Source organism: Rhinatrema bivittatum, chromosome 6, assembly GCF_901001135.1.
Source record: "Rhinatrema bivittatum chromosome 6, aRhiBiv1.1, whole genome shotgun sequence".
NCBI lineage: Eukaryota > Metazoa > Chordata > Amphibia > Gymnophiona > Rhinatrematidae > Rhinatrema > Rhinatrema bivittatum.
Window position 1 is genome coordinate 135,394,073 of NC_042620.1, and position 25,398 is coordinate 135,419,470.

Below are 25,398 nucleotides of genomic sequence, written 5' to 3' on the forward strand. Positions count from 1 at the left end.
GAAAATCTTCACAGTGGTCAGGTTATGAAAAGGGAAGCTGCATGGGTTAGAAAAACAGACGCATGGAAAGTTAAGTGTCCGTTTTCCTTACGTGTGCTTAGCCTATTCTGGGTGCTCGATGTGCTAGGGACATGCAATTTATCCATAGTGCATCCTTTTTAGTGCACCAGCTCATTTGAGTATTACATTGAGTACCCAAGAAAGGAAATGTGTGCACATTCAAAAAGCGTGTATCCAGGTTGGATGCACATTTTTTGAATGCATGATACTGCATCAGCTCCACAGAGAGGCTGTTTAACTTTCTGTGCCTGGGTCTATGTGTGTAAGTCAGTGCATCCACAAAGAGAGCAGTCTGTGCCAGTCACCACCAAAGATATAGCCAATCACTTTGTGGATTAATTAATTTTGTTACTGCATTTAGTACTAGTGCACTGCTGTTCTACCAGTACTACTCACACACATATTAGAGTATTATACCATTCTTTGATTTTTCTGTGTGTGTGTGTGCATGTGCATGCACAACACTAGTCAGCAGAGCAAAATACTAAAATAGTTCTTCTACTGTAGTGCATTCTCTCTGTGTGTTGTTCATCGTTACATATAGAAGGCTCACTGTAATCACACTAGTGTCAGTGGGTCCCACAAATATCCACATCATTTTCAGAAATAAAGATTAATTTAAAACATCTTTTGTCCAGCAATGCATCAGATTAAATTCCATGATGTCAGGCAAAGGTAGTGGTACTAGAAGACATGGGAGACCCTGCAGTTGTTGGTAGAGGATTTGCTAGCCAGACAACAGTGAGCCCCCAACTAAAATAAAGAGGGATTTTTTTTTCAAATCCAAAATGTCAGCATGAGAGGCAGGCATGTCAAGCTGCAAGAAATTGAGATTTGGGGAGGATATTTCATTTCCATCACTGTCTCAGCCAGATCCTGCTGTGTCAGAGGAGAAGGAAAGAGAAGGCAGTGTCACTAGTAGCAGCTGCTACAGAGTACCATCACCAGTGCCTTTAGAAGTACAAGTACAAGTAGTAAAACCTAAAGCACCACTAGCACAAACTCTTAGTGCAGCAGAGGCCATCAAATCAGTTTTGTCATCCTCTTCTGAATCAGAGCTTGATGAATCTCCCTTCAAAGGATTTCCTGAAGCAGAGATGGGAGAGGCATTAGCTGAAGACCCAGTATTAAGAGGTTTAGTCAGTACCATCCTAGCTTCCACTTCATTGAAAGAGGAGAAAGAGGTAGGAGCGCATATTGGTGAAGGACAGCAGGCCACACTGATAGGAAGAGAGGATGAGTGAATCCTCATCTGAAGTTCCTCAGGCTCCATCTGTGACCATCCCCACTTCAGTGCCAGCAGCATCATCCATCCCCAAGGATGCAGACAGAGGCAAGGGATCACAAAAGAAATCTGTGATCTAGAGCCATTTTCAAATGAGGGATTACCTACATTTTGGACGTTGTAACTATTGTGCAAAGGACATAAGCAGAGGGAAGCAACTGGGTGAATTAAGCAATTCTGGGATGCAGCATCACGTGAAGAAGCAGTATCCCTTTCAATATACACCTGGTGATGGTGGTAGTAGTAGTAGTCAGGGGGCCCCTTCTGCAAGACAGAGCACACTAGTCTTTGAAAAGGGGATAAGTGTTCTTGAAGCTGCTTCCAAGACTTAGACTCCTTCTGCCTGCAGTTCCCAGCTACATCTAAGAAACAATAGCCACAATGGAGGAAAAAAGGTGCTGTTTGGTGGCAGTGCCATGAGGAAAGAGGCAGGCAGCATCCAAAGTGGTGAAAAGGACTATTGGTGAGATGATCGCTTTTTAGAGAATCAGCCCCTGTAGGTCATTGAGAACATGGGTCTCAGGCATTTGCTGCAGCTTCTAGAGCCAAACTATAAAGTGCCCACCAGGACCACTTTCAGCAGAAAGGTCATCTTCAGTTTGTACAATCATTGTCATAGCCATGTGCAGGCAGTGTGGGTGAAGGCACAGGGAAGCAATGTGTTCTGTCTCCAGCAGTGGGTAGATTTTGGCATCTGTTCATACATTGCAGTTTAACTATGTCTAGTGCAGCCCTTATTTGTAACCCATGATAAAAGCCTGTGAGCCCTACCTTTAAGGGGAGTTTTCCCTTTAAGAGAAACTCCCTCCCCCCCTGCTTCTCTAATTGGGAAGGGTCTGCATGCTCTCTCAATCTAACTTGAATCTTCTTAAGTGCCTTATTGGCTCAAAGAACTGCCCTTCATAATCCCCCCTGCATCACATGGATCCTAGGCTCGCTGCTATTGGATCTCACCCTCAAGCCCCAGCTTGTGGGGATGTTTCCTGTAATCACTTTCCAAGACTGTTAGTCTAAGCCAGGAGGCTTCAAAGGCCAGAAGTGCCTGCGACCTCTGTAATACAATTAGCTTTTTTACATTTCTTCTTACTGCTTTAATTCTAAAGACTAATCAGCTTCAGAACCCCTTGCCTTCTCACCCTGAATCCCAAGAAACTCCATATCCTTTCTCCTGCCTATCTCCAGCTACAAATATCTCTGCTAGAAGCGTATGCATTTGGAATGTGATAATTGTAAGTAATGGAACATTTTCTATTCAATAAATAATTTCAAACTTAAAAGATCTTTGTCCTGAGGACTGATTAAGAAGAGAAGTTAGCTGTCTGGAGAAGGGAAATTTGTATAATTCTTATTGAGCCAGCACAGTAAAAAAGCTAATTAGGTAACAGCAAGTAAAAAAGCTGTATCATACATGAGGTTGCAGTTGTAGCTCGCCAGTGGTTTGAAAGTAAAAGCTCAAATCATGCAGAAGATAACAAGTGAGAAACCAGCAAGTAGAAACTCAGTAAAATGTGTTTGTACAGTCTGTGAAACTTGTTGAACTGAAAGCCTTTCAAGGAACTATGCAGTACATTGAAACAGTGATTTCAGCCTGCTACAGAAGGTTTGCATTTAAAAGAAATCATTAAAGACTGCCTTGCATTTGAATGAGCCTCTCATGCCCGCAGTGTGGGAAGAACCAAGCATAAAAAAAAACAAACCTAGAGTGTAAAGATTTATACTTCAGAACTAACTTTGAGTCTGCAAGGCATTTAAGAAGCAAATGCAGATTTAAAAATCAGCCCATACTGTAAGCAAGGATTACTAGGAGCAGTAAAGAAGCATTTGGCTTTCTGTAATTTGAGCTCTTGGCAGGAAAAAAATCCAAAGTAACTCCTGCCAGTGAAAGAAAGGATTTAACGACTGTACTTAAGTCCATTCAAGTTTCCCTGGGCCAAGAAACTCACCCCTCCCCTCTACCATTGCCTGAAGCAGAAAGCAATTAGTTGCTGCAGATACCAGAGCTCTGCTGATTTTACTGACTGAGCAGTAAAAGACTGACAACAAAGAACTGAATAATTGTGGAGATTTCATTGAGAATTAATAAAGGGTTCTGAAGTAAAACACTGGTGAGTGTGTAGAATCGAACTGAATAAAAAGACTGAATTCAACTGAGCACACATCACTTGGGAGATCGAGATTGAAAGGACAAAGTGAAAGCTGCTCTACTCCTCCCCCAACCCTTTGTTACACATTTGCTGCCAGAAAAAGGCAGAAGTCCTCCCCTCCGCCTCTACGCTTCTGCAGGCAGGAAGCTGAAAGCAAACAGTTGTCATAGATACCAGATTCCTGCCTACACCAAGGCCAGGGAACAGAGAGCCCAAGGCAACAAAGTGTTAATTAGCCTGGTCCTGTTTCTGAAGTAACTCAGTAGCTGAAATAAAAAGTGTTTGCTACCCACATGGCCGAAGCAGCTTCAAAGCAAAACACCTCAAACCAGCTAGCTGAAGCCATGGACCTAGGAAATGACTCAGAGAAGGAAGGGAGAACTTCAAGGGAGAGATAAAAGCAGAAAATCAAAGAGGCTATGTGTACTGACAGAGAGATCTGCAGAGAGGTATGAGGCAAGAAAGCAGGACTATAAAAATAAAGTGGAGAAAGAATGGCAAATCTTGACCAGAAAGAAAGAGAAAGTATTAGAAAGCCCCACCAATCTTAACCACCACATAAAGCAGCTGAAGCGTCATTCCCTAACCTATCATCTCATCACAGAAGAGTATATCAAGTTCTTAACACGAACACTGCAGAAAGCCTTGAAAAAAAAGGATGCCAGCTGAGTTTAGGCCAAATACGCCAGAGGATGGTAACTGACACCATTGACAGTGCAGAACCAGGTGACCCAACAAGCGAGACCGGCTCTCAGCACTCTCGCACCTCCAAGTGTACATTGAGGTCCGCAAAGTCACGTGGGTCAAGGCATTCGAGCTACTCTCAACTCAGCTCTATCATTCTCCAAAAGAGAGCAGAGTCCCAAGCAGCTATAGCATGCATACAGTATGATGAAGAAGAAGCAGCCCTTAAAAGAGAAGGGCTCCAAATAGAGGAACAACAGAAGGCAGCTGCTGCCATTACAGCTACAGCCGAAGCTGAACGAGAGATCACCCTGGACTTGTTGCAGCAGAAAAGAGAAGCAGCGATCCTTGAAGCCCAAATTAAGGTATTTGACGCTGCCCAGAACCACGGCGATGAGGGGGACCCACTCAGCTTCATGGCCTAGCAGGACACAGCCCAGCAGTTGCAGAACTATGTCATGGCTCACCCTCCAACTCACGCCGGCATCAAAACACCACCTCCCCCAGAACAACCCCCGCACCAGGAGGGAGCACACCTCCCCTCACAGATAGTGGCCTTGAACAAAAGAATCAGACCTGAACTGCAAATTTCCACGAATACCAGACCCCAGGGCAGCGATCCATGGGCTCTAAATTGCACGAATGCACGGCAGTTAACTCCTGTGCTAGGCACACGCCCTAAGGCAGACACTTCCATGCAACCATCACAACGTCCCGTGAGCATCGGGAATGAGAAAAAACTGGGCAGCCACACTCAGGAAGGGCGCAGCTGAACACCCAGAGCCTAAACAGGAGACAGTTGACCAACCACAATCTGAGCCAATGCATAAAGGGAGAGATGTGCATAGTCAACCACAGGACATCCGCCCAGCAAGGCCTGCTACCTTTCAGGACGAGTCTTCAGAAAGAGAAGACTTAGCAAGGTACATGACTCGCCGGGAATTCATAACCTCAGGGCTCTGCATGTTTAACGACCACCCTAAGAGTTACAGGGCATGGAAATCTGACTTCCAAGATGCTGTGAAGGATATGAGACTGACCCCGAAGGAAGAGATGAACTTGATGACGAGATGGTTGGGACGTGAATCGGCCGAACACATGACAAGATTAAAAGACATCCACCTAGATGATCCTCCTACAGCGCTAAAAGAGGTGTGGGAGAGACTTGAGTGATACTATGGGGACCCAGTCACCATAGAGAATGCGTGGTTCGAGGAAATGGAAAACTTTCCACAAATATCCAGAAAGGATAACCGAAAGTTTCAAGAATTGGGAGATCTCCTCCAAGAGGTGGAGACAGCGAAGGCTAAACTAATTTATCCGGGTCTCAACCTTTTGGACACATCACGAGGCATGAACACCATCATAAATAAATTGCCAAGTGATATACAAGATAAATGGGCATCTCATGGTGCACGGTACAAAGAAGACAACAAAAAGTACCCACCTTTCTATGTCTTCGCAAAGTTCATACGGGACTTAGCAAGGTGCAGGAATGACCCCAGCTTCTCATTCAGCACACATGAGACACACAGAATCAGCCACCAAGTGGGTGAAAGGTCAACCAAGGAGCATGGCAGCAGCAGGAAGCCCATTTATGTATACAAAACAGAAGTGTCGCCTACGGCATCTACGTCAGATCAACTTCGCAATACAGATAGGACAGAGAATCCAGACCGGCAGTGCCCCATACACAAAAAACCTCACCCACTCAGAAAGTGCCGAGGATTCAAAGGGAAATCTTTGAAAGAGCACAAAGAACTGTTGAAAAAGTACAGAATTTGCTACCGGTGCTTTTCTTCATCTAACCATATGGCTAAAGACTGTGAAATAGCCATTAAGTGTTCAGAGTGTGGGAGCGACCAACACGATAACACCCTGCACCCTGACGAAGCAAGATTTCACCCTTCAGGAACCTCACACCCCAGTCCAAACCACGGTGGGGAGGAGAAGGATGAGCTAATGCCAGAACCTGAAGTGATCCCCAAATACACACAAGTGTATGGGAGAAACAGCAACGGGAAATGCTGCACAAAAATATGCTTGGCCAGAGTGTATCCCGAAGAGTCACCTGAGAAGGCAGTCAAATTGTATGTCATCATAGATGAGCAGAGCAACAGATCCCTGGCAAGGCCGGAATTCTTCAACTTGTTTGGTATCCATCACCACTGCTCTTCGTACAATCTCCAAACCTGCTCAGGGGTCACCCGTGTGACAGGGAGGAGAGCAGGTGGATATGTGATAGAAGCGATGGACGGCAGCAACAAGTCAAACTTGCCCACGCTCATCAAGTGCAACCAGATGCCTGACAACAGAGATGAGATTCCCACACCAGAAGCCACTCAGTTGCATTCTCATCTAAAGTCCATAATGCACCAGCTTCCACCACTGGATCCGGAAGCAGAAATCCTGCTGCTATTGGGCAGAGACGCACCAGCACTAACCAAGGTCTTGGAGATGCGTAATGGCCCAACAGCCAGTCTCTACGCTTATCGACTCGCCTTGTGATAGGTGATAGTTGGCGAGGTCGGCTTGAAGCGAACAAGGGGACCATACGTTCAGGCATTCGCCACGAATGTCTCAAAGGATGGAAATCATACCCTATTTGAACCATGTCCTAATCACCTAAGCACCAAGGAGATCCTAAGCTGCGAAGAACCAAATCTCAATTCAGCCACCAGTCGGATCGCCCCCCCCCCCCCCCCCCCCATTAGATGCAGAGGAACATCTAGGGGACCCAATGCTTCAAGTCACCAAGGATGATGACAAACCTACCCTTTTGGTAGAGAATAATAGTCCATTGTCTGCAGTGGCCACGCCCGGGCTCAGAAGGACAGCCCAAGAAGGGGATAAAGAGTACGACGCAGATGCCAGATGCCTCGTGGAAAAGGACTTCTACATAGATGATGAGCTAAGGTTCTTACCCACTGCAGAGGAGGCAATACTGGCAAGCACCAGTCTAAGGCTCCACAAAATAGCCTCCGATAGTCCTGAAGTAACAAAGGCAATCCTTCAGATGATCATGCCAGAGATTCAGAGAACTCGGACCTGAGAGTGGACACACCTTCACTCCAATGAAGCCTTGGGTTAAATTGGGATCCAAACAGTGATGTCTTCACGTCCCAAGTCTCGAAACAAGGTGAACCATACACTTACCGAGGTGTTACGTCCATAGTCAACAGCCTGCACGTTCCACTGGGGTTTGTGACTCCAGCCACGATACAAGGAAGAGCCTTGTTAAGAGAGCTTGCATCAAGTGCTACCGAGTGGGACACCCCACTACCTCAAGCAAGGAAGCCAGGATGGGAAAAGTGGAAGAGCCCCCTAAAAGCGCTCGAACAGTTTCACATACCACGCACCCACGTTCCAACACCACTCAATACAGCCAGCAGCAAGGAGATCTGCATCTTCTCCGACACATCGGTGAAGGCCGTAGCTGCGGTAGGCTTTTTGAGAGCGACAGACGCAGAAGGAACAGTGCATGGAGACTTCATCTTCGGCAAAGCCAAGCTAGCACCACAGCCTAACCACACCATACCATGTCTAGAACTGTGTGGAGCGGCGCTAGCAGTGGAAACAGTGGAGTTAATGACAGCTGAAATGGACATTCAAATTTATGCTATCCATTTCTACATGGACAGCAAAGTAGTACTGAGCTACATCTACAACCAGACAAGAAGGTTCCATGTATACGCTTAACTCTGGGGTTCAGCCACCCAGACCCGCTCCGAATGTGGAACCGACTTTGTAGGAACCCGTAAAGAGTTGAACACCGCATCTGTCATGCCTTCAATGCAAAAGACTATGAACATTCCTGCGCCACGCGGAAACTTGACGGTGAGGAGCTTTACAGACAGCGAAGTAAACAAGTCCAACAGCTTTCCAATGCCCTCCGGATCCGTCGGAAGAAAGAATACTTGCCGACTCTCCAGCATCAAATCAAGTGGCGATCCAAGATCTTCAACAGGCCCATCAATGAGGTGGTACTCCTCATGCCGCATGAAGAAACTTGAACTTCGTAGACCGTTGTCCACACCAAAGACTCTCTCTCTCTTTGTGTTGTCTGTCTTTCGTTTCAGCTTGGTGAAACCCCATGTGAGGGAGTCAGTTGGACCGTTAGATGATCGAGGGGTTAAAGGGGCACTTAGAGAAGATAAGGCCATCGCGGAAAGATTAAATGATTTCTTTGCTTCGGTGTTTACTGAAGAGGATGTTGGGGAGGTACCCGTAATGGAGAAGGTTTTCATGAGTAATGATTCAGATGGACTGAATCAAATCACGGTGAACCTAGAAGATGTAGGAGGCCTGATTGACAAACTGAAGAGTAGTAAATCACCTGGACCGGATGGTATACACCCCAGAGTTCTGAAGGAACTAAAAAATGAAATTTCAGACCTATTAGTAAAAATTTGTAACTTATCATTAAAATCATCCATTGTACCTGAAGACTGGAGGATAGCAAATGTAACCCCAATATTTAAAAAGGGCTCCAGGGGCGATCTGGGAAACTACAGACCGGTTAGCCTGACTTCAGTGCCAGGAAAAATAGTGGAAAGTGTTCTAGAAGCCTCTCATGAGGAACTTTGTCAAATGCCTTCTGAAAATCCAAGTATACTATATCTACCGGTTCACCTTTATCCACATGTTTATTAACTCCTTCAAAAATGTGAAGCAGATTTGTGAGGCAAGACTTGCCCTGGGTAAAGCCATGCTGACTTTGTTCCATTAAACCATGTCTTTCTATATGTTCTGTGATTTTGATGTTTAGAACACTTTCCACTATTTTTCCTGGCACTGAAGTCAGGCTAACCGGTCTGTAGTTTCCCAGATCGCCCCTGGAGCCCTTTTTAAATATTGGGGTTACATTTGCTATCCTCCAGTCTTCAGGTACAATGGATGATTTTAATGATAAGTTACAAATTTTTACTAATAGGTCTGAAATTTCATTTTTTAGTTCCTTCAGAACTCTGGGGTGTATACCATCCGGTCCAGGTGATTTACTACTCTTCAGTTTGTCAATCAGGCCTCCTACATCTTCTAGGTTCACCGTGATTTGATTCAGTCCATCTGAATCATTACTCATGAAAACCTTCTCCATTACGGGTACCTCCCCAACATCCTCTTCAGTAAACACCGAAGCAAAGAAATCATTTAATCTTTCCGCGATGGCCTTATCTTCTCTAAGTGCCCCTTTAACCCCTCGATCATCTAACGGTCCAACTGACTCCCTCACAGGCTTTCTGCTTCGGATATATTTTAAAAAGTTTTTACTGTGAGTTTTTGCCTCTACAGCCAACTTCTTTTCAAATTCTCTCTTAGCCTGTCTTATCAATGTCTTACATTTAACTTGCCAATGTTTATGCTTTATCCTATTTTCTTCTGTTGGATCCTTCTTCCAATTTTTGAATGAAGATCTTTTGGCTAAAATAGCTTCTTTCACCTCCCCTTTTAACCATGCCGGTAATCGTTTTGCCTTCTTTCCACCTTTCTTAATGTGTGGAATACATCTGGACTGTGCTTCTAGAATGGTATTTTTTAACAATGACCACGCCTCTTGGACATTTTTTACTTTTGTAGCTGCTCCTTTCAGTTTTTTTCTAACAATTTTTCTCATTTTATCAAAGTTTCCCTTTTGAAAGTTTAGCACGAGAGCCTTGGATTTGCACACTTTTCTTTTTCCAGTCATTAAATCAAATTTGATCATATTATGATCACTATTGCCAAGCGGCCCCACCACCGTTACCTCTCTCACCAAGTCCTGTGCTCCACTGAGAATTAGATCTAAAATTGCTCCCTCTCTCGTCGGTTTCTGAACCAATTGCTCCATAAAGCTTTCATTTATTCCATCCAGGAACGTTATCTCTCTAGTGTGACCCGATGATACATTTACCCAGTCTATATTGGGGTAATTGAAGTCTCCCATTATTACTGCACTACCAATTTGGTTAGCTTCCCTAATTTCTCTTAGCATTTCACTGTCCATCTCACCATCTTGACCAGGTGGACGGTAGTATACCCCTATCACTGTAGTCTTCCCTGACACACAAGGGATTTCTATCCATAAAGATTCAATTTTGTATTTAGTCTCATGCAGGATGTTTATCCTGTTGGACTCTATGCCATCCTGGACATAAAGCGCCACACCTCCTCCCGACTGCTCCTCTCTGTCATTGCGATATAATTTGTACCCCGGTATAGCACTGTCCCATTGGTTATCTTCTTTCCACCATGTCTCTGAGATGCCAATTAAGTCTATGTCATCATTTACTGCTATACATTCTAATTCTCCCATCTTACTTCTTAGACTTCTGGCATTAGCATACAAACATTTCAAAGTTTGTTTTTTGTTTGTATTTTTATTCTGCTTTTTAATTGATAGGGATAAGTTAGAATTTTTTAGCTCAGGTGAGTTTTTAGTTACAGGCACTTGGACTACTTTTCTAATTATTGGAACCTCACTGTCGGGATGCCCTAATTCACCAAGCAGGGGGGAGGGAGTTTCTCTTAAAGGCAAAACTCCCCTTAAAGGCAGGGTTCACAGGCTTTTATCATGGGTTATAAATAAGGGCTGCACTAGACATTGTTAAACTGCAATGTATGAACAGATGCCAAAATGTGCCTACTGCTGGGGATAGAACACTCCCCGTCTGGTATCGCAAGTTACCACCATATCAGATTTTATATCATTATGCAACAGTGCAAAGTCCATTGTAACTGGATCTTTTGACATTCGAGGGAGATCCCGATCATCTCGGTCATCCAGTCGTCCAGGCAATAGGCAATGTCTTCTTCATGGGGTTTCACCAAGCTGAAACGAAAGACAGACAACACAAAGAGAGAGAGAGTCTTTGGTGTGGACAACGGTCTACGAAGTTCAAGTTTCTTCATGTGGCATGAGGAGTACCACCTCATTGATGGGCCTGTTGAAGATCTTGGATCGCCACTTGATTTGATGCTGGAGAGTCGGCAAGTATTCTTTCTTCCGACGGATCCGGAGGGCATTGGAAAGCTGTTGGACTTGTTTACTTCGCTGTCTGTAAAGCTCCTCACCGTCAAGTTTCCGCGTGGTGCAGGAATGTTCATAGTCTTTTGCATTGAAGGCATGACAGATGCGGTGTTCAACTCTTTACGAGTTCCTACAAAGTCGGTTCCACATTCGGAGCGGGTCTGGGTGGCTGAACCCCAGAGTTAAGCGTATACATGGAACCTTCTTGTCTGGTTGTAGATGTAGCTCAGTACTACTTTGCTGTCCATGTGGAAATGGATAGCATAAATTTGAATGTCCATTTCAGCTGTCGTTAACTCCACTGTTTCCACTGCTAGCGCCGCTCCACACAGTTCTAGACATGGTATGGTGTGGTTAGGCTGTGGTGCTAGCTTGGCTTTGCCGAAGATGAAGTCTCCATGCACTGTTCCTTCTGCGTCTGTCGCTCTCAAAAAGCCTACCGCAGCTACGGCCTTCACCGATGTGTCGGAGAAGATGCAGATCTCCTTGCTGCTGGCTGTATTGAGTGGTGTTGGAACGTGGGTGCGTGGTATGTGAAACTGTTCGAGCGCTTTTAGGGGGCTCTTCCACTTTTCCCATCCTGGCTTCCTTGCTTGAGGTAGTGGGGTGTCCCACTCGGTAGCACTTGATGCAAGCTCTCTTAACAAGGCTCTTCCTTGTATCGTGGCTGGAGTCACAAACCCCAGTGGAACGTGCAGGCTGTTGACTATGGACGTAACACCTCGGTAAGTGTATGGTTCACCTTGTTTCGAGACTTGGGACGTGAAGACATCACTGTTTGGATCCCAATTTAACCCAAGGCTTCATTGGAGTGAAGGTGTGTCCACTCTCAGGTCCGAGTTCTCTGAATCTCTGGCATGATCATCTGAAGGATTGCCTTTGTTACTTCAGGACTATCGGAGGCTATTTTGTGGAGCCTTAGACTGGTGCTTGCCAGTATTGCCTCCTCTGCAGTGGGTAAGAACCTTAGCTCATCATCTATGTAGAAGTCCTTTTCCACGAGGCATCTGGCATCTGCGTCGTACTCTTTATCCCCTTCTTGGGCTGTCCTTCTGAGCCCGGGCGTGGCCACTGCAGACAATGGACTATTATTCTCTACCAAAAGGGTAGGTTTGTCATCATCCTTGGTGACTTGAAGCATTGGGTCCCCTAGATGTTCCTCTGCATCTAATGGGGGGGGGGGGGGGGGGGCGATCCGACTGGTGGCTGAATTGAGATTTGGTTCTTCGCAGCTTAGGATCTCCTTGGTGTATCCTACGCGCGTACCCCTTTAAAAATCTACCCCTCAGTGCATAGTTAAGCTCTGGAATTCATTGCCACAGGATGTGGTTACAGCAGTTAGTGTAAATAGGTTTAAAAAAGGTTTGAATAAGTTCCTATAGGAAAAATCCATAATCTGCTATTAATTAATAAGAAATAGTAGCTTGAGATTTATTTAATGTTTGGATAGTTGCCAGGTAATTGTGACTTGGATTGGCCACTGCTGGAAACAGAATACTGGGCTTGATTTACCCTAGGTCTGACCCAGTATGGCATATCTTATGTTCCCTGTACGTACCTGGATCAGTCCAGACCGTGGGTTATGTCCCCAATCCAGCAGATGGAGTCAGCCCAAAACTTCGAGGGGGCGTCACCATAAGTACTACTACCCCCTCTGCAGGAGTTCAGTATCTTCTGACTCCAGCAGCTGCGAGTAGGGGAATCTGGGCTTGCTCCCGATTTCCTGTAACCTATTCTGTTTTTTCCCTCAGTTGGAATTTTTCTTCTCTGTCTCTGTCTTGTCTTGGATCAAGTTGTGCTTTATTTAAAAAAAAAAAAAAAAAAAAACTAACTAATTGATTAATTGGGGAGGCGGGGCTCCTTCCTTGTGCTGGCTCTCTGTCTCCTTTGTTTCCTCAGCACGGCCTGTGTTCTTGCCGGGGTAAGTTGTTTTTCTTGCTTTGCTGGGCTGTAGTTTTTATTTTCAGCTAGCTGAATTACGACTGCCGGTGTGACCGGCCTACCAGCAATTTTCCTCGCTCCCGCGGCCATCTTGTGCGCTCCTCGTGGGCTGCAGGGAGCAGGGTGCTCGTCTTCAGCGGGTTGCGAGGCCAGGACAGGCCCCCCCGCGGCGCCGCTTGTTTTCTCCGCGGGTTGTGCAGGCCGTCCGGGCCCCCCCGCAGCGGCGCACCGTCTTGCGGCCCCCCCCCCTCCCGCCCTGAGACTCACCGAGGGACTTTAGTAGCCGGGGGTGGTTCCTCTGAACGCCGGATATGCCGCGGCCGTCGCGTTGCTCGGCCTGCGGCGAGCCCGGCTCGCGCATCTCCAGGGAGGGCATCTGTGCCAGGTGCCTCCCAGGGGGGGAAGGCACGTCCGGGCCCCGCACTCGGTTTCCATTGTCAGCTTTGCCCGGGCGCCGTGGGCCGGCCCCTCCCCCATTCTTGGCGGGAACGGCGGCCATTTTGCACGCGCTGCGACGCGAGGAAGATCGGACAGCGCTGGGGGATGGGGAGGCTTCAGGGGATTCTCCCCCGAACCTGCTTCCGGAGGAAGATCCGGAGCTGGACTCACAGGAGCAGGGCCCCCCGGGTTTTTCCCCCACGGAGATTCCCCCGAGTAGGCCGGGGTTCTCCCCAGAGTTTATTCGTCTGATGCACACAGCGTACCTGCAGGAGCTGGCAGCTCCCATGGGGCCTCCGCCCCCCAAACTACCGCGCCCTTCGTCCCTCTCCTCGGCCCCCCCCCCCTCCGGGGGGCGTGGGGGCCCCACAGCTCCCCGCAAACGTCCGGCTTCCTGTGGGCTCGGGGGGGGCTGGCTCGGACCCAGTCTCCCCAGGATCGGACCCCGCCGGTTCGGGACAAGGGGAGTCGACCTCGGAGGGAGAGGATCCACGCACGCTGCGACTATTCCAGCGGGAAGAGCTGGATGACCTAATCCCACAAATCATTCAGGGGTTGGATCTCGATCCCCCGCCGGACCCGCCAGCTCCAGTCGCGCCCTCGGTCGTCACTTCTTCGAAGAAGGGGGACCCGGTCCTGGCGGCTCTTCGTCCGCGGGCGCGGGCTTTTCCCATCCACGAGTCGTTCCTGCAACTTCTCACTCGGGAATGGGATTCCCCGGAAGCTGCGCTAAAGGGCAGCAGAGCCATGGAGAGGCTGTACCCGCTGCCGGAAGATTTTCTGGATCTCATCAAGGTACCCAGGGTGGACTCCGCGGTGACGGCGGTCACGAAAAGGACGACCATTCCGGTGACGGGTGGAGCGGCGCTGCGGGATACGCAGGATCGCAAGTTGGAAGTATTCCTCAAGCGGGTCTTCGAGGTCTCCGCAGTGGGACTGCGGGCAGCGATGTGTAGCTCTCTTGCCCAGCGAGCCAGCCTTCTCTGGGTACAGCTACTGCTCACTTCCCAGGTGCTGCCTCCCGGGGAGGCCGCCCAGGCGGATCGGCTCGAAGCCGCAGTGGCATACGGGGCCGATGCCTCCTACGATCTATTCAGGATCCTTGCACGCTCCATGGCCTCGGTAGTGGCGGCGCGCCGACTCCTCTGGCTCCGCAACTGGGCAGCGGACACGTCCTCCAAGTCGAGCCTGGGTTCCCTGCCCTTCAGGGGTAAGTTCCTGTTCGGAGAGGAGCTGGACCAGATCATCAAGTCGCTGGGGGAAAACGCGGTCCATCGCCTGCCGGAAGACAGATATCGCTCTACCAGGTCGTTCCCGTCCTCCCGGACCAGAGCGAGGGCGCAAAGACGCTACAGGAGTTACAGGCCGGCGGTCTCCCGGCCCCCTCCCTCCAGGGCTCAGCCATGGTCCCGTTCCTTTCGCGGGCGCCGCCCAGCGCGGGCCGCGCCCACGGAGGGACAGCCCTTGCCCAAATCCTCTCAATGATGTTCAGCTCGCCCACTCCGCCGTTCCCAAGATCGGGGGACGGCTGGCGTTCTTTTACGAGGAGTGGGCACGGATCACCTCGGATCAGTGGGTTCTGGACACCATAGGACACGGCTACGCGTTGGAATTTGCCCGCCCTCCGAAGGGACGGTTCATCTTTTCTCCCTGCGGGTCGGCCATCAAGCGACGGGCGGTGCAGCTGACCCTGGATAGATTGTGGGAGATAGGTGCCATTACGCCCGTACCCTCCGGAGAGGTGGGCTCGGGCCATTATTCCATCTACTTCGTCGTACCGAAGAAAGACGGTTCCTTCCGCCCCATCCTGGACCTGAAGGAAGTCAACAGATCCCTTCGGGTGGCCCGGTTCCGCATGGAAACGCTACGTTCGGTGATCGCGGCGGTTCATCGAGGGGAGTTTCTGGCCTCCTTGGACCTGACGGAGGCCTACCTTCACATTCCCATTCGCCAGGAGCATCATTGCCTACTACGGTTCAAGATCCTGGATCAGCATTTCCAGTTTGTGGCTCTTCCCTTCGGATTGGCAACGGCCCCGCGCACCTTTACCAAGATCATGATAGTGGTGGCGGCTGCCCTCCGGAAGGAGGGGATTCTAGTTCATCCTTATCTGGACGATTGGCTCATCCGAGCGAAGTCCTTTCGACATGGACAGGCGGCGGTGGCCAGGGTGATAGAGTTTCTGCAGTCCCTAGGATGGGTGGTGAACTTCTCCAAGAGTTCCCTCGTGCCCTCGCAGCGCTTGGATTTCTTGGGGGCGACCTTCGACACCCGACTGGGAGCGGTTTTCCTACGGCAGGACAAGGCGCACGCCCTACGGGAACATATACAGCGATTCTCTGCATTACCAGCTCCCACCTCCTGGGACTATCTTCAGCTCCTGGGGGTGATGGGCTCCACCATCGACATGGTTCCTTGGGCTTTTGCGCACCTCCGTCCTCTACAAAGAGCTCTCCTGTCCCGTTGGAAACCGCTCTCGCAGGACTACCAGGTGATTCTTCCGCTGCCCCAGTTCGCCAGGAACAGCCTGAACTGGTGGATGGTACCGGGGAATCTGGCTCGCGGCGTGTCCCTCGACCTACCAAATTGGGTGGTGGTGACCACCGACGCCAGTCTCGTCGGCTGGGGAGCCGTCTGCGACCGAAGCGCCACGCAGGGGACGTGGTCCGCGGAGGAATCGAAGTGGTCCATCAATCGCCTGGAGACCAGAGCGGTCAGATTGGCGCTCCTCCATTTCCTGCCACTCCTTCGGAATCAGGAAGTCAGAATCTTATCGGACAACGCGACCACGGTGGCTTACATCAACCGTCAGGGCGGCACTCGCAGTCCGCAGGTCGCGCTAGAGGCAGCGATGCTGATGCAGTGGGCGGAACGGAATCTGCGCCGCCTCGCGGCCTCACACATCGCGGGCGTGGACAACGTCCAGGCCGACTTCCTCAGTCGCCAGCTCCTGGACCCCGGAGAGTGGTCGCTCTCCGACACGGCCATGCAACTACTCGTCCGGCGGTGGGGCTCCCCCCACCTGGATCTCATGGCGTCCGCACGCTTCTTCAGTCGCCGGAGAGAAAGGGGAGCGGAGGGCGTAGATGCTCTCGCGCTCCCGTGGCCGGCCGATCTGCTCCTATATGCGTTCCCACCGTGGCCGCTGGTGGGAAGAGTACTCCGATGAATAGAAGTTCATCAGGGGACGGTGATCTTCGTCGCCCCAGAGTGGCCAAGACGACCTTGGTTTGCGGATCTCCTCCACCTGGTAATCGATGGACCCATCCGGCTGGGACATCTTCCCCGCCTCCTACACCAGGGACCGGTATTTTTCGACCAGGCAGAACTCTTCTGTCTTGCGGCCTGGCTTTTGAGAGGCGCCGCCTCCGCCGACGAGGGTACCCAGAGGCGGTAGTGTCAACTCTGCTGCGGTCTCGGAAGACTTCGACGTCGGTGGCCTACGTGCGGGTCTGGAAGGTGTTCGAACTGTGGTGTACCGACCGGAACACAAGACCCACGGAGGCGTCTGTCCCGCAGATTCTCCAGTTCCTACAGGCGGGAGTGGAAAAGGGGCTCGCTTACAACTCCCTTAGGGTTCAAGTGGCCGCCCTTGGCTCCCTCCTGCGGGGAGGGGGATCTTTGTTACACCATCCGGACATCCTCCGTTTTCTCAAGGGCGTCAAGCACTTGCGGCCTCCATTGCGGGATCCTTGTCCCTCTTGGAGCCTCAATTTGGTCCTACGTTCCATGTCCGGACCTCCGTTCGAACCACTGAGGAGTGCGACGATCAAGGACCTCACTCTCAAGACGGTGTTCCTGGTGGCCATATGTTCCGCTCGGCGTATTTCGGAACTGCAGGCTCTGTCCTGTCGAGAGCCTTATCTACGGTTCACCGATTCGGGCGTTTCACTTCGGACTGTGCCCTCCTTCCTCCCGAAGGTGGTGTCCGCCTTCCATGTAAATCAGACGGTGGAATTGCCCTCCTTCTCCTCGTCTGAGCCACGGACTCTTCGTCTCCTCGACGTCAAGCGCACTCTGCGGATCTACCTGGAGGCCACGAATGACTTTCGGACTTCTGACCATCTCTTCGTCCTTTGGTCTGGTCCCCGGAAGGGATCCCAGGCCTCGAAGACTACGATTGCCCGATGGCTGAAGGCCGGCATTGCCGCCTCCTACATCGGGACGGGGCGGACTCCTCCACCCGGTATTGTGGCGCATTCTACACGCTCTCAGGCGGCCTCCTGGGCGGAGAGCCGATCGGTGTCTTCGCAGGAAATCTGTAGAGCGGCCACCTGGAAATCGTTACACACGTTCTCGAGACACTACAGACTACACCTCGCCTCGTCTGTCCATGGACACTTTGGCGAACAGGTTCTACGAGCAGGCCTCGCAGAATCCCACCCGGGTTAGGGAAGCTTGGGTACATCCCACGGTCTGGACTGATCCAGGTACGTACAGGGAAAAGAAAATTATTACTTACCTGCTAATTTTCGTTCCTGTAGTACCATGGATCAGTCCAGACGCCCACCGCTTTTGGGTTCTACTCCTGCTCGGCTGTCTTGGGGTCTGACTTGACTCAGCTGTTATACAGTAGTGTCTTCTTGTCTTCTCTTACTATCTTCTCTCACGTGTTCCCCGTTTCACTATTTGTGATTGTTCTTTCCTTGGGGATCGACACGAGTTGTGACCTCCCATCCGTTGGTGGGATGGTACAGTTTCTCTGTTTTAAATTCAGCGGCTCATTATTGCCGTCTTGTTTTAACTTGATCCAATTCAGGGGGTTTCTGATTACTCGGGCTTTGATATTCTCGATACTGAACTCCTGCAGAGGGGGTAGTAGTACTTATGGTGACGCCCCCTCGAAGTTTTGGGCTGACTCCATCTGCTGGATTGGGGACATAACCCACGGTCTGGACTGATCCATGGTACTACAGGAACGAAAATTAGCAGGTAAGTAATAATTTTCTTTTCTTATGTTACCTGAGACTCTGACTCATCTATTCAATGGTCATTAAGTACCTTCACAGTAAGGGGTCCAGCAACCTTTTTAATCTCATTCTGGGTTTCCTGGGTTGGCGGCTCATGTTACATAGCTTCATTGTCCTCTTTTGTTTCTGCTGCAGTTCGCTTAATGGTAGCATACTCTTTAAATTCCATCTCCTTTGGAGGGGGGGGGGGGTCATATTTATTTGTATGCCAGTCTTGCTGGATCCAACACCATTGCAGTAGTTAATATAATAAAGGGGTCTCTCACAGCTATTTATGTTTTCTAATGGTCAGAATCTCTTCTTTTCTTCTTCTTTCACTTCCATATCTTTATCGTATATGGTTCTATCTTTGATAGTCTCCTATGATGGCAAATGCATTGCCTAATTAGCAGTTATTATCTTCAGAAATCCCCATTTGCATAGCCACTTCTCCTCTCCTCCTCCTCCTCCTTCACCAGACACACACACATATTCAAGAGGTAAAAGTATGCCCTCAAGGATACTCACATTTTCACCAAGCTAAAGTATTTTGTAAAGCCTCAGTGCAATCTGGCATGGCAGAGCTGAAAAGGAGTATGTGTATAGTTCTTGAAGGGCCAGTGTTTGAAAACTGACAGGCCATTGCAATATCGGCATGCAAAATATGGGCGCTCATGATTGAGTGCCTGATTTTCTAATGTGCACCCATCCTCCTTTCCTGGGCACGCAATGCAGTAGGCTAATGAGCTGCGGCATTATAAAGGAGGCGCTAGTGGAAATTGTGCGTCCTTAGCACCTCCAGAGCATCAGGCTGTCAATGCACTTTAGGAAAACGGACGCTCAATATGAGCATCCATTTTCTCCAGCTACTGGCACAATATACACAGCCTGGACAGGGTATATTGCACATGTGTACTGGGCTCCCAGAATTTTTTTTTCCAAGACTTTTTATGTTTTGTATGATGCAGCTTTCTGTGGTTTCTCCTACTTTGTATCGTGACAATACTTTTAGGAGAAACCACAGAAAGCAGAATTTTTGGTTTTTTTGGTTGAGCCCTTGAGCACGGCTTGCCTTAATGCCAACTGTCGTTAAATTTGCCGCATTACAATGGGTGCATTGGCATGCGGGACTTTTTTGAATTGTGAGGTTATAGCTAATAGCCTTGTCTACATGGAATTTACATGTGATGAGCGCTATTAGCTACGCGCTGCTTTGGATGTGCATTTTGGATGCTCTAATCCCAGTTTTGCATCAGGTGAAAGTCTAGCGCATCCAACTACACATATAGCGGTGTGCTGACCTGCACACAAGATATTGCATTGGCCTGTGAGATTGCTATCAGTGACCACAGAACAAAATAGCAGAAATGTGACAGAGAAGAGTCAGTGAGGTTCCCACTCTGGTTGGCTCTTTTTGTCATATAGTCATATTTTCAGTATTGCATCAAATTACTTTTAGTAGCACAAATGTAAAAGTAACAGTGACAAATACTGATTTTAAATCTTTCATGTGTGTGCTGACTTCTAGGATACTCTGCCTTGTGTTGTATATTATTGTATGCATATTTATCCTGAGGGTATGCTGCCTCCTCACAGCAATTCAAAGTTCTCTCTTCACATTACTGGGATGACACCAATCATTCTGAACACTTAAGCAGCATTATCTGTTTATTTATAGAACATATTTCAGACATATTTAAGTAGTGAATAACACCTGTAATAGCAACTGACATATGTTAGAGTGGATGTCCTCTATTCCCTATCATCAAGATCACTTGCAGGGAGCACGTTAGATTTCATGCCTTTGAGATCTACTCTCAGAGGCATTTACCGGCAAAAATTCCCTTGAACATGCCACTCACCCTCCCTTCTCCCTCCTCAAATTGATGAAAACTTTGTCTTTTTCTGCTTTATTTTATTTATTCATTTATTTATTTAACATTTCAACTTACTCCCCTTTCTTTTCTTTCTTTGAAGGAATGATAAGCTGAAGTTTCTGGGAAAATTGTTCATCCTGGCCTTTGGGTGTTACTCTATCATTAAAATAGCAAAGTTTGTTTCAAAAAAAAGAGAAACACATGAGCCTTCACACATTCGCTTCAACTGGAGTATCTTCTCAGCAGAAGAATCTAGCAACATGTTTATCTATGATGGAATCAGGTCAGTCACTTTTTAAACGTAAAAAGCATGTAAAAGTACATTTTTGGGGTACTACTAAGGAAGAATATACATTCAGATAGATGATACCTTCCATGAGATTTACTTTAAAGTCTAATTGCAGAATTAGGGAAGATTTTGTTTTGTTTAGCTGTTTAACATGTCGGATTGGAATGATATGTATGCTTTTTTCCAACTTGCTGTGCATAAGCACTAGAGATGTGAATCGTGTGCCCAATCGTCTTAACGATCGGGTTCGGCAGGAGGGGTGGAAAAATCTGATCGTGGGTGATGTGGGTGATGTGAATCGGAATTGGTTCCGATTCACATCGTTATTTTTTTTTTAGTGAGGCCCGACCTTTTAAAATTAACCTCTTACCTTCCCCCACCCTCCCGAACCCCCCCCCCAAAACTTTTTACGATTACCTGGTGGTCCAGTGGGGGCGCGGGGACCGATCTCCCACTCTCGGTCCATCGGCGCCATTTTGGCTGCCAATCAAAAATGGCGCCGATGGCCTGATAAAAAAAACAACCCACCCGACCTTTAAAAATGACCCCTTAGCTTCCCCCACCCTCCCGAGCCCCCGAAAACATTTTAAAGTTACCTGGTGGTCTAGTTGTGGTCCCGGGAGCGATCTCCCATTCTCGGGCCGTCGGCTGCCACTCATAAAGATGGCGCCGATGGCCCTTTGCCCTTACCATGTGACAGGGTATCCGTGCCATTGGCCGGCTCCTGTCACATGGTAGGAGCACTGGATGGCCAGCGCCATCTTTAAAAATGGCCGGCGCCATCTCTAAAGACAGCGGCGGCCATCTTTAAATATGGCGGCGGCCATCTTTAAAGATGGCAGCGGCCTCCTTTACGATGGCGGCAGCCATTTTTAAAGATGGCGCTGGCCATCCAGTGCTCCTACCATGTGACAGGGGCCGGCCAATGGCACCACCACCAGGTAATTTTAAAATGTTTTGGGGGGATCGGGAGGGTGGGGGAAGCTAAGGGGTCATTTTTAAAGGGTCGAGTGGGTTTTTTTTTTATCAGGCCATCGGCGCCATTTTTGAGTGGCAGCCAAAATGGCGCCGATGGACTGAGAGCGGGAGATCGGTCCCCGCGCCCCCACTGGACCACCAGGTATTCGTAAAAAGCTTTGGGGGGGTTCGGGAGGGTGGGGGAAGGTAAGGAATTTGTTTTATAGGGTCGGGGTAGGTTTAGGGGCTTTTTTGGTGTGCCGGTTTTCCCCACCCTCCCGCGATTTTCGATTTTTCATGATAAATCGGGGGAAATTTATTGTATCGCAACTCTTAACAATTTTTGACGATTTAAAATATATCTGACGATTGTTTTAAATCGTCAAAAAATGATTCACATCCCTAAGCACCAGATAGCCAGTTACTGCTTATGTGTATAACCAGTTGTGTCTCTAGACAGAAGTATGCATATTTTATCCTGAGGGTACTCTGCCTCCTCATAGCAATTTTAAGTTCTCTTTTCACATTAAATGTCATAATGCCTCTGTATCGGAAAATGTTATAATGCCTCTGTATCGCTCCATGGTGAGACCACACCTTGAATACTGTGTACAATTCTGGTCGCTGCATCTCAAAAAAGATATAATTGCGATGGAGAAGGTACAGAGAAGGGCTACCAAAATGATAAGGGGAATGGAACAGCTCCCCTTTGAGGAAAGACTAAAGAGGTTAGGACTTTTCAGCTTGGAGAAGAGACGGCTGAGGGGGGATATGATAGAGGTGTTTAAAATCATGAGAGGTATAGAACGGGTAGATGTGAATAGGTTATTTACTCTTTTGGATAATAGAAAGACTAGGGGGCACTCCATGAAGTTAGCATGGGGCACATTTAAAACTAATCGGAGAAAGTTCTTTTTTACTCAACGCACAATTAAACTCTGGAATTTGTTGCCAGAGGATATGGTTAGTGCAGTTAATATAGCTGTGTTTAAAAAAGGATTGGATAAGTTCTTGGAGGAGAAGTCCATTACCTGCTATTAATTAAGTTGAGTTAGAAAATAGCCACTGCTATTAATAGCAACGGTAACATGGAATAGACTTCGTTTTTGGGTATTTTGCCAGGTATTTGCACGTCCAATCAGTAATGTCTAGCAAAAGTATGCAATGATTTCCAAGTAGCCGCCCGGCAATTTCCTGAGGGGAAACAAAAGCACTCTCCGCCCAAGGCGCCGCTTGGGAGCGCAGTGAATGCGCCTTAAGACCCTCCAGAACAGCCCGACCTTGAAAAATGTAAGTTGAAGCAGTTGCATCCTTCAACCAGCGGGCTATAGTCACCTTGGAAACTTTGGACCCCTTCTTAGGACCACTGCATAAGACAAATAGGTGGTCAGATAACCGAAAAAGATTGGTTATTTCCAAGTACTGCAATAGTGCCCGTCGAACATCCAACCTCCGAAGCTCCGACGCCTCACTGCCTTCCACGGAAAAGGCTGGTAGTTCTACCGTTTGATTGACATGAAAAGCCAAAACTACATTTGGCAAGAAGGAAGGAACAGTTCGAAGCGAAACCCCCGAGTCCGAAATACGGAGGAAAGTCTCCCTGCATGACAACGCTTGAAGCTCTGAAATTTGCCTCGCCGAACAAATAGCCACAAAGAAAACAGTCTTGAGAGTTAGATCCTTGAGTGTAGCCCTCTTTAGTGGTTCAAAAGGAGAAGTACAAAAGCCACGAACAACCAGATTCAGACTCCAAGCGGGAAAGGTAGCTCGTACCGGAGGTCGCAAGTGCTTGACTCCCTTCAAAAATCGGGCTACATCGGGGTGCATGGCAATGGAAACGCTGTCAATTTTGCCCCGATAACAGGCTAAGACTGCCACCTGCACACGAAGGGAATTATAGGTTAAGCCTTTCTTTAGACCCTCCTGCAAAAAAGCCAGAATATGAGACACTGTAGCCTGCCTCGGGGTCATGGACAATTCGCGACACCAAGAGTCAAACACTTTCCATACCCGCACATAGGTAACCGAGGTGGAAGGTTTACGAGCTTGAAGAAGAGTAGTGATGACAGAATCGGAATATCCCTTCTTCCTCAATTGTCGCCTCTCATAAGGCAAGTGGGCAATTCCGGTCCTCGAGGGCTGCAAACCAGTCGGGTTTTCAGGATATCCTTAATGAATATGCATGAGAGAGACCTGCATACACACTGCCTCAGTTGTATGCAAATCTATTTCATGCATATTCATTAGGGGTATCCTGAAAACCCGACTGGTTTGCAGCCCTCGAGGACCGGACTTGCCCACCCCTGCACTAGACAGAAGCGATCGGCCTGGTCGAAAAACACTGGACCCTGCCACAAGAGGCGAGGCAGGTGACCGAGACGCAAGGGACCGTCCACCGCCAGGTTGATCAGATCGGCGAACCACGGTATCCTTGGCCACTCCGGAGCCATGAGAAAGACCGGGCCCCTGTGGGATTCTATCCAACGCAATACTTTACCTACCAGTGGCCACGGAGGAAACACGAACAGAAGAACATGCGTGGGCCATGGAAGAACTAGCTCGTCCACTCCAGCCGACCCGTGTTCTCTTCTGCGACTGAAGAAGCAAGCTGCCTTTGCATTCCACCAAGTCGCCATGAGATCTACTCGGGGGGTCCCCCATCTTTGAACGATGCTTGAGTGCCCGGATCTAGCTGTTGTCGGCTGAGATAGTCCGCCCGAATGCTGTCGACTCCGGCTATGTGCGACACTGCTATGCGAGACAGATGCTTCTTCGTCCAAACCATCAATCTGCTCGCTTCGCTTGCCACCAGTTGACTCCTGGTACCTCCTTGGCAATTTATATAAGCCACCGTAGTCGCATTGTCGGACAAAACCCGAACTGCTTGATGCCAAATCAGGGGAAGAAAACATTGCAGTGCCAAGCGAACCGCCCTGGTCTCCAGACGATTGATGGACCACTTGGTCTGTGGAAGCGTCCAATGCCCCTGAGCTGACTGAGACTGGCAGACCGTCCCCCAGCCCGACAGGCTGGCGTCTGTCGTGACGATGATCCATTGCGTGGGCTCCAAATCGACGTCCTGGAGCAAATGGGTCGGCTGCAACCACCATTGCAGACTGGCCGTGGCCGGGTCTAGGAGCGGTAAAGGCACCCGGAACTCCTCCGATTTGGGATCCCACCATGATAGTAGCGCTCTCTGTAAAGGCCGCATATGTGCAAAAGCCCAAGGTGTTGCGGTCCCGACCGCCCCTCTCATGTTCGGGCTCAGGACCGCTTACCGGCACTTCAGCTCCCTTAAGAAACTGCTTGAATCCTGGCTCGATAGGGCCGCCAGCCGACGACTCCCCACGAGGAAGACACCATTACAGACCTATCCCTGCCTCGCCCCGCGCACGCGCGAGAAGAGGCTTCTTAAGCGCACAGCACCCAGAAGCCCGGCTCCGCCTCGCCTACTGACGTCATGCTCTGCTCCAGATTTAACCGGCGTCCAGTCCCTCACTAGATGCCTTGCAACGAGGTTTCCTGCTGACTTGTTGCTTCCTGTTCCTGTTCTTATTTGCTGCTCTCGTTGTCTCCTGGTTGTTGACCCCAGTTTGCCTCATGGACTTCTCGCCAGCCTGCCACCTGCCTTGACCCCGGTTTGCCTCACGGACTTCTCGCCAGCCTGCCACCTGCCTTGATCCCGGTTTGTCTCACGGACTTCTCGCCAGCCTGCCGCCTGCTTTGATCCCGGTTTGCCTCACGGACTTCTTGCCAGCCTGCCACCTG

The 25,398-nt window shown here is 49.0% G+C and overlaps 1 protein-coding gene across 1 annotated transcript in view; it reads left to right on the forward strand.

Annotated features, from left to right (window-relative positions):
- Positions 1–25,398, forward strand: part of LOC115093750 (beta-1,4 N-acetylgalactosaminyltransferase 2-like) — a 201,484-nt gene that overhangs the window by 19,003 nt on the left and 157,083 nt on the right. The window contains exon 2 of the mRNA XM_029605955.1: positions 20,485–20,667. Within this exon, the coding sequence (XP_029461815.1) occupies positions 20,485–20,667 (183 nt within the window). The remainder of the gene's footprint in view (positions 1–20,484; positions 20,668–25,398) is intronic.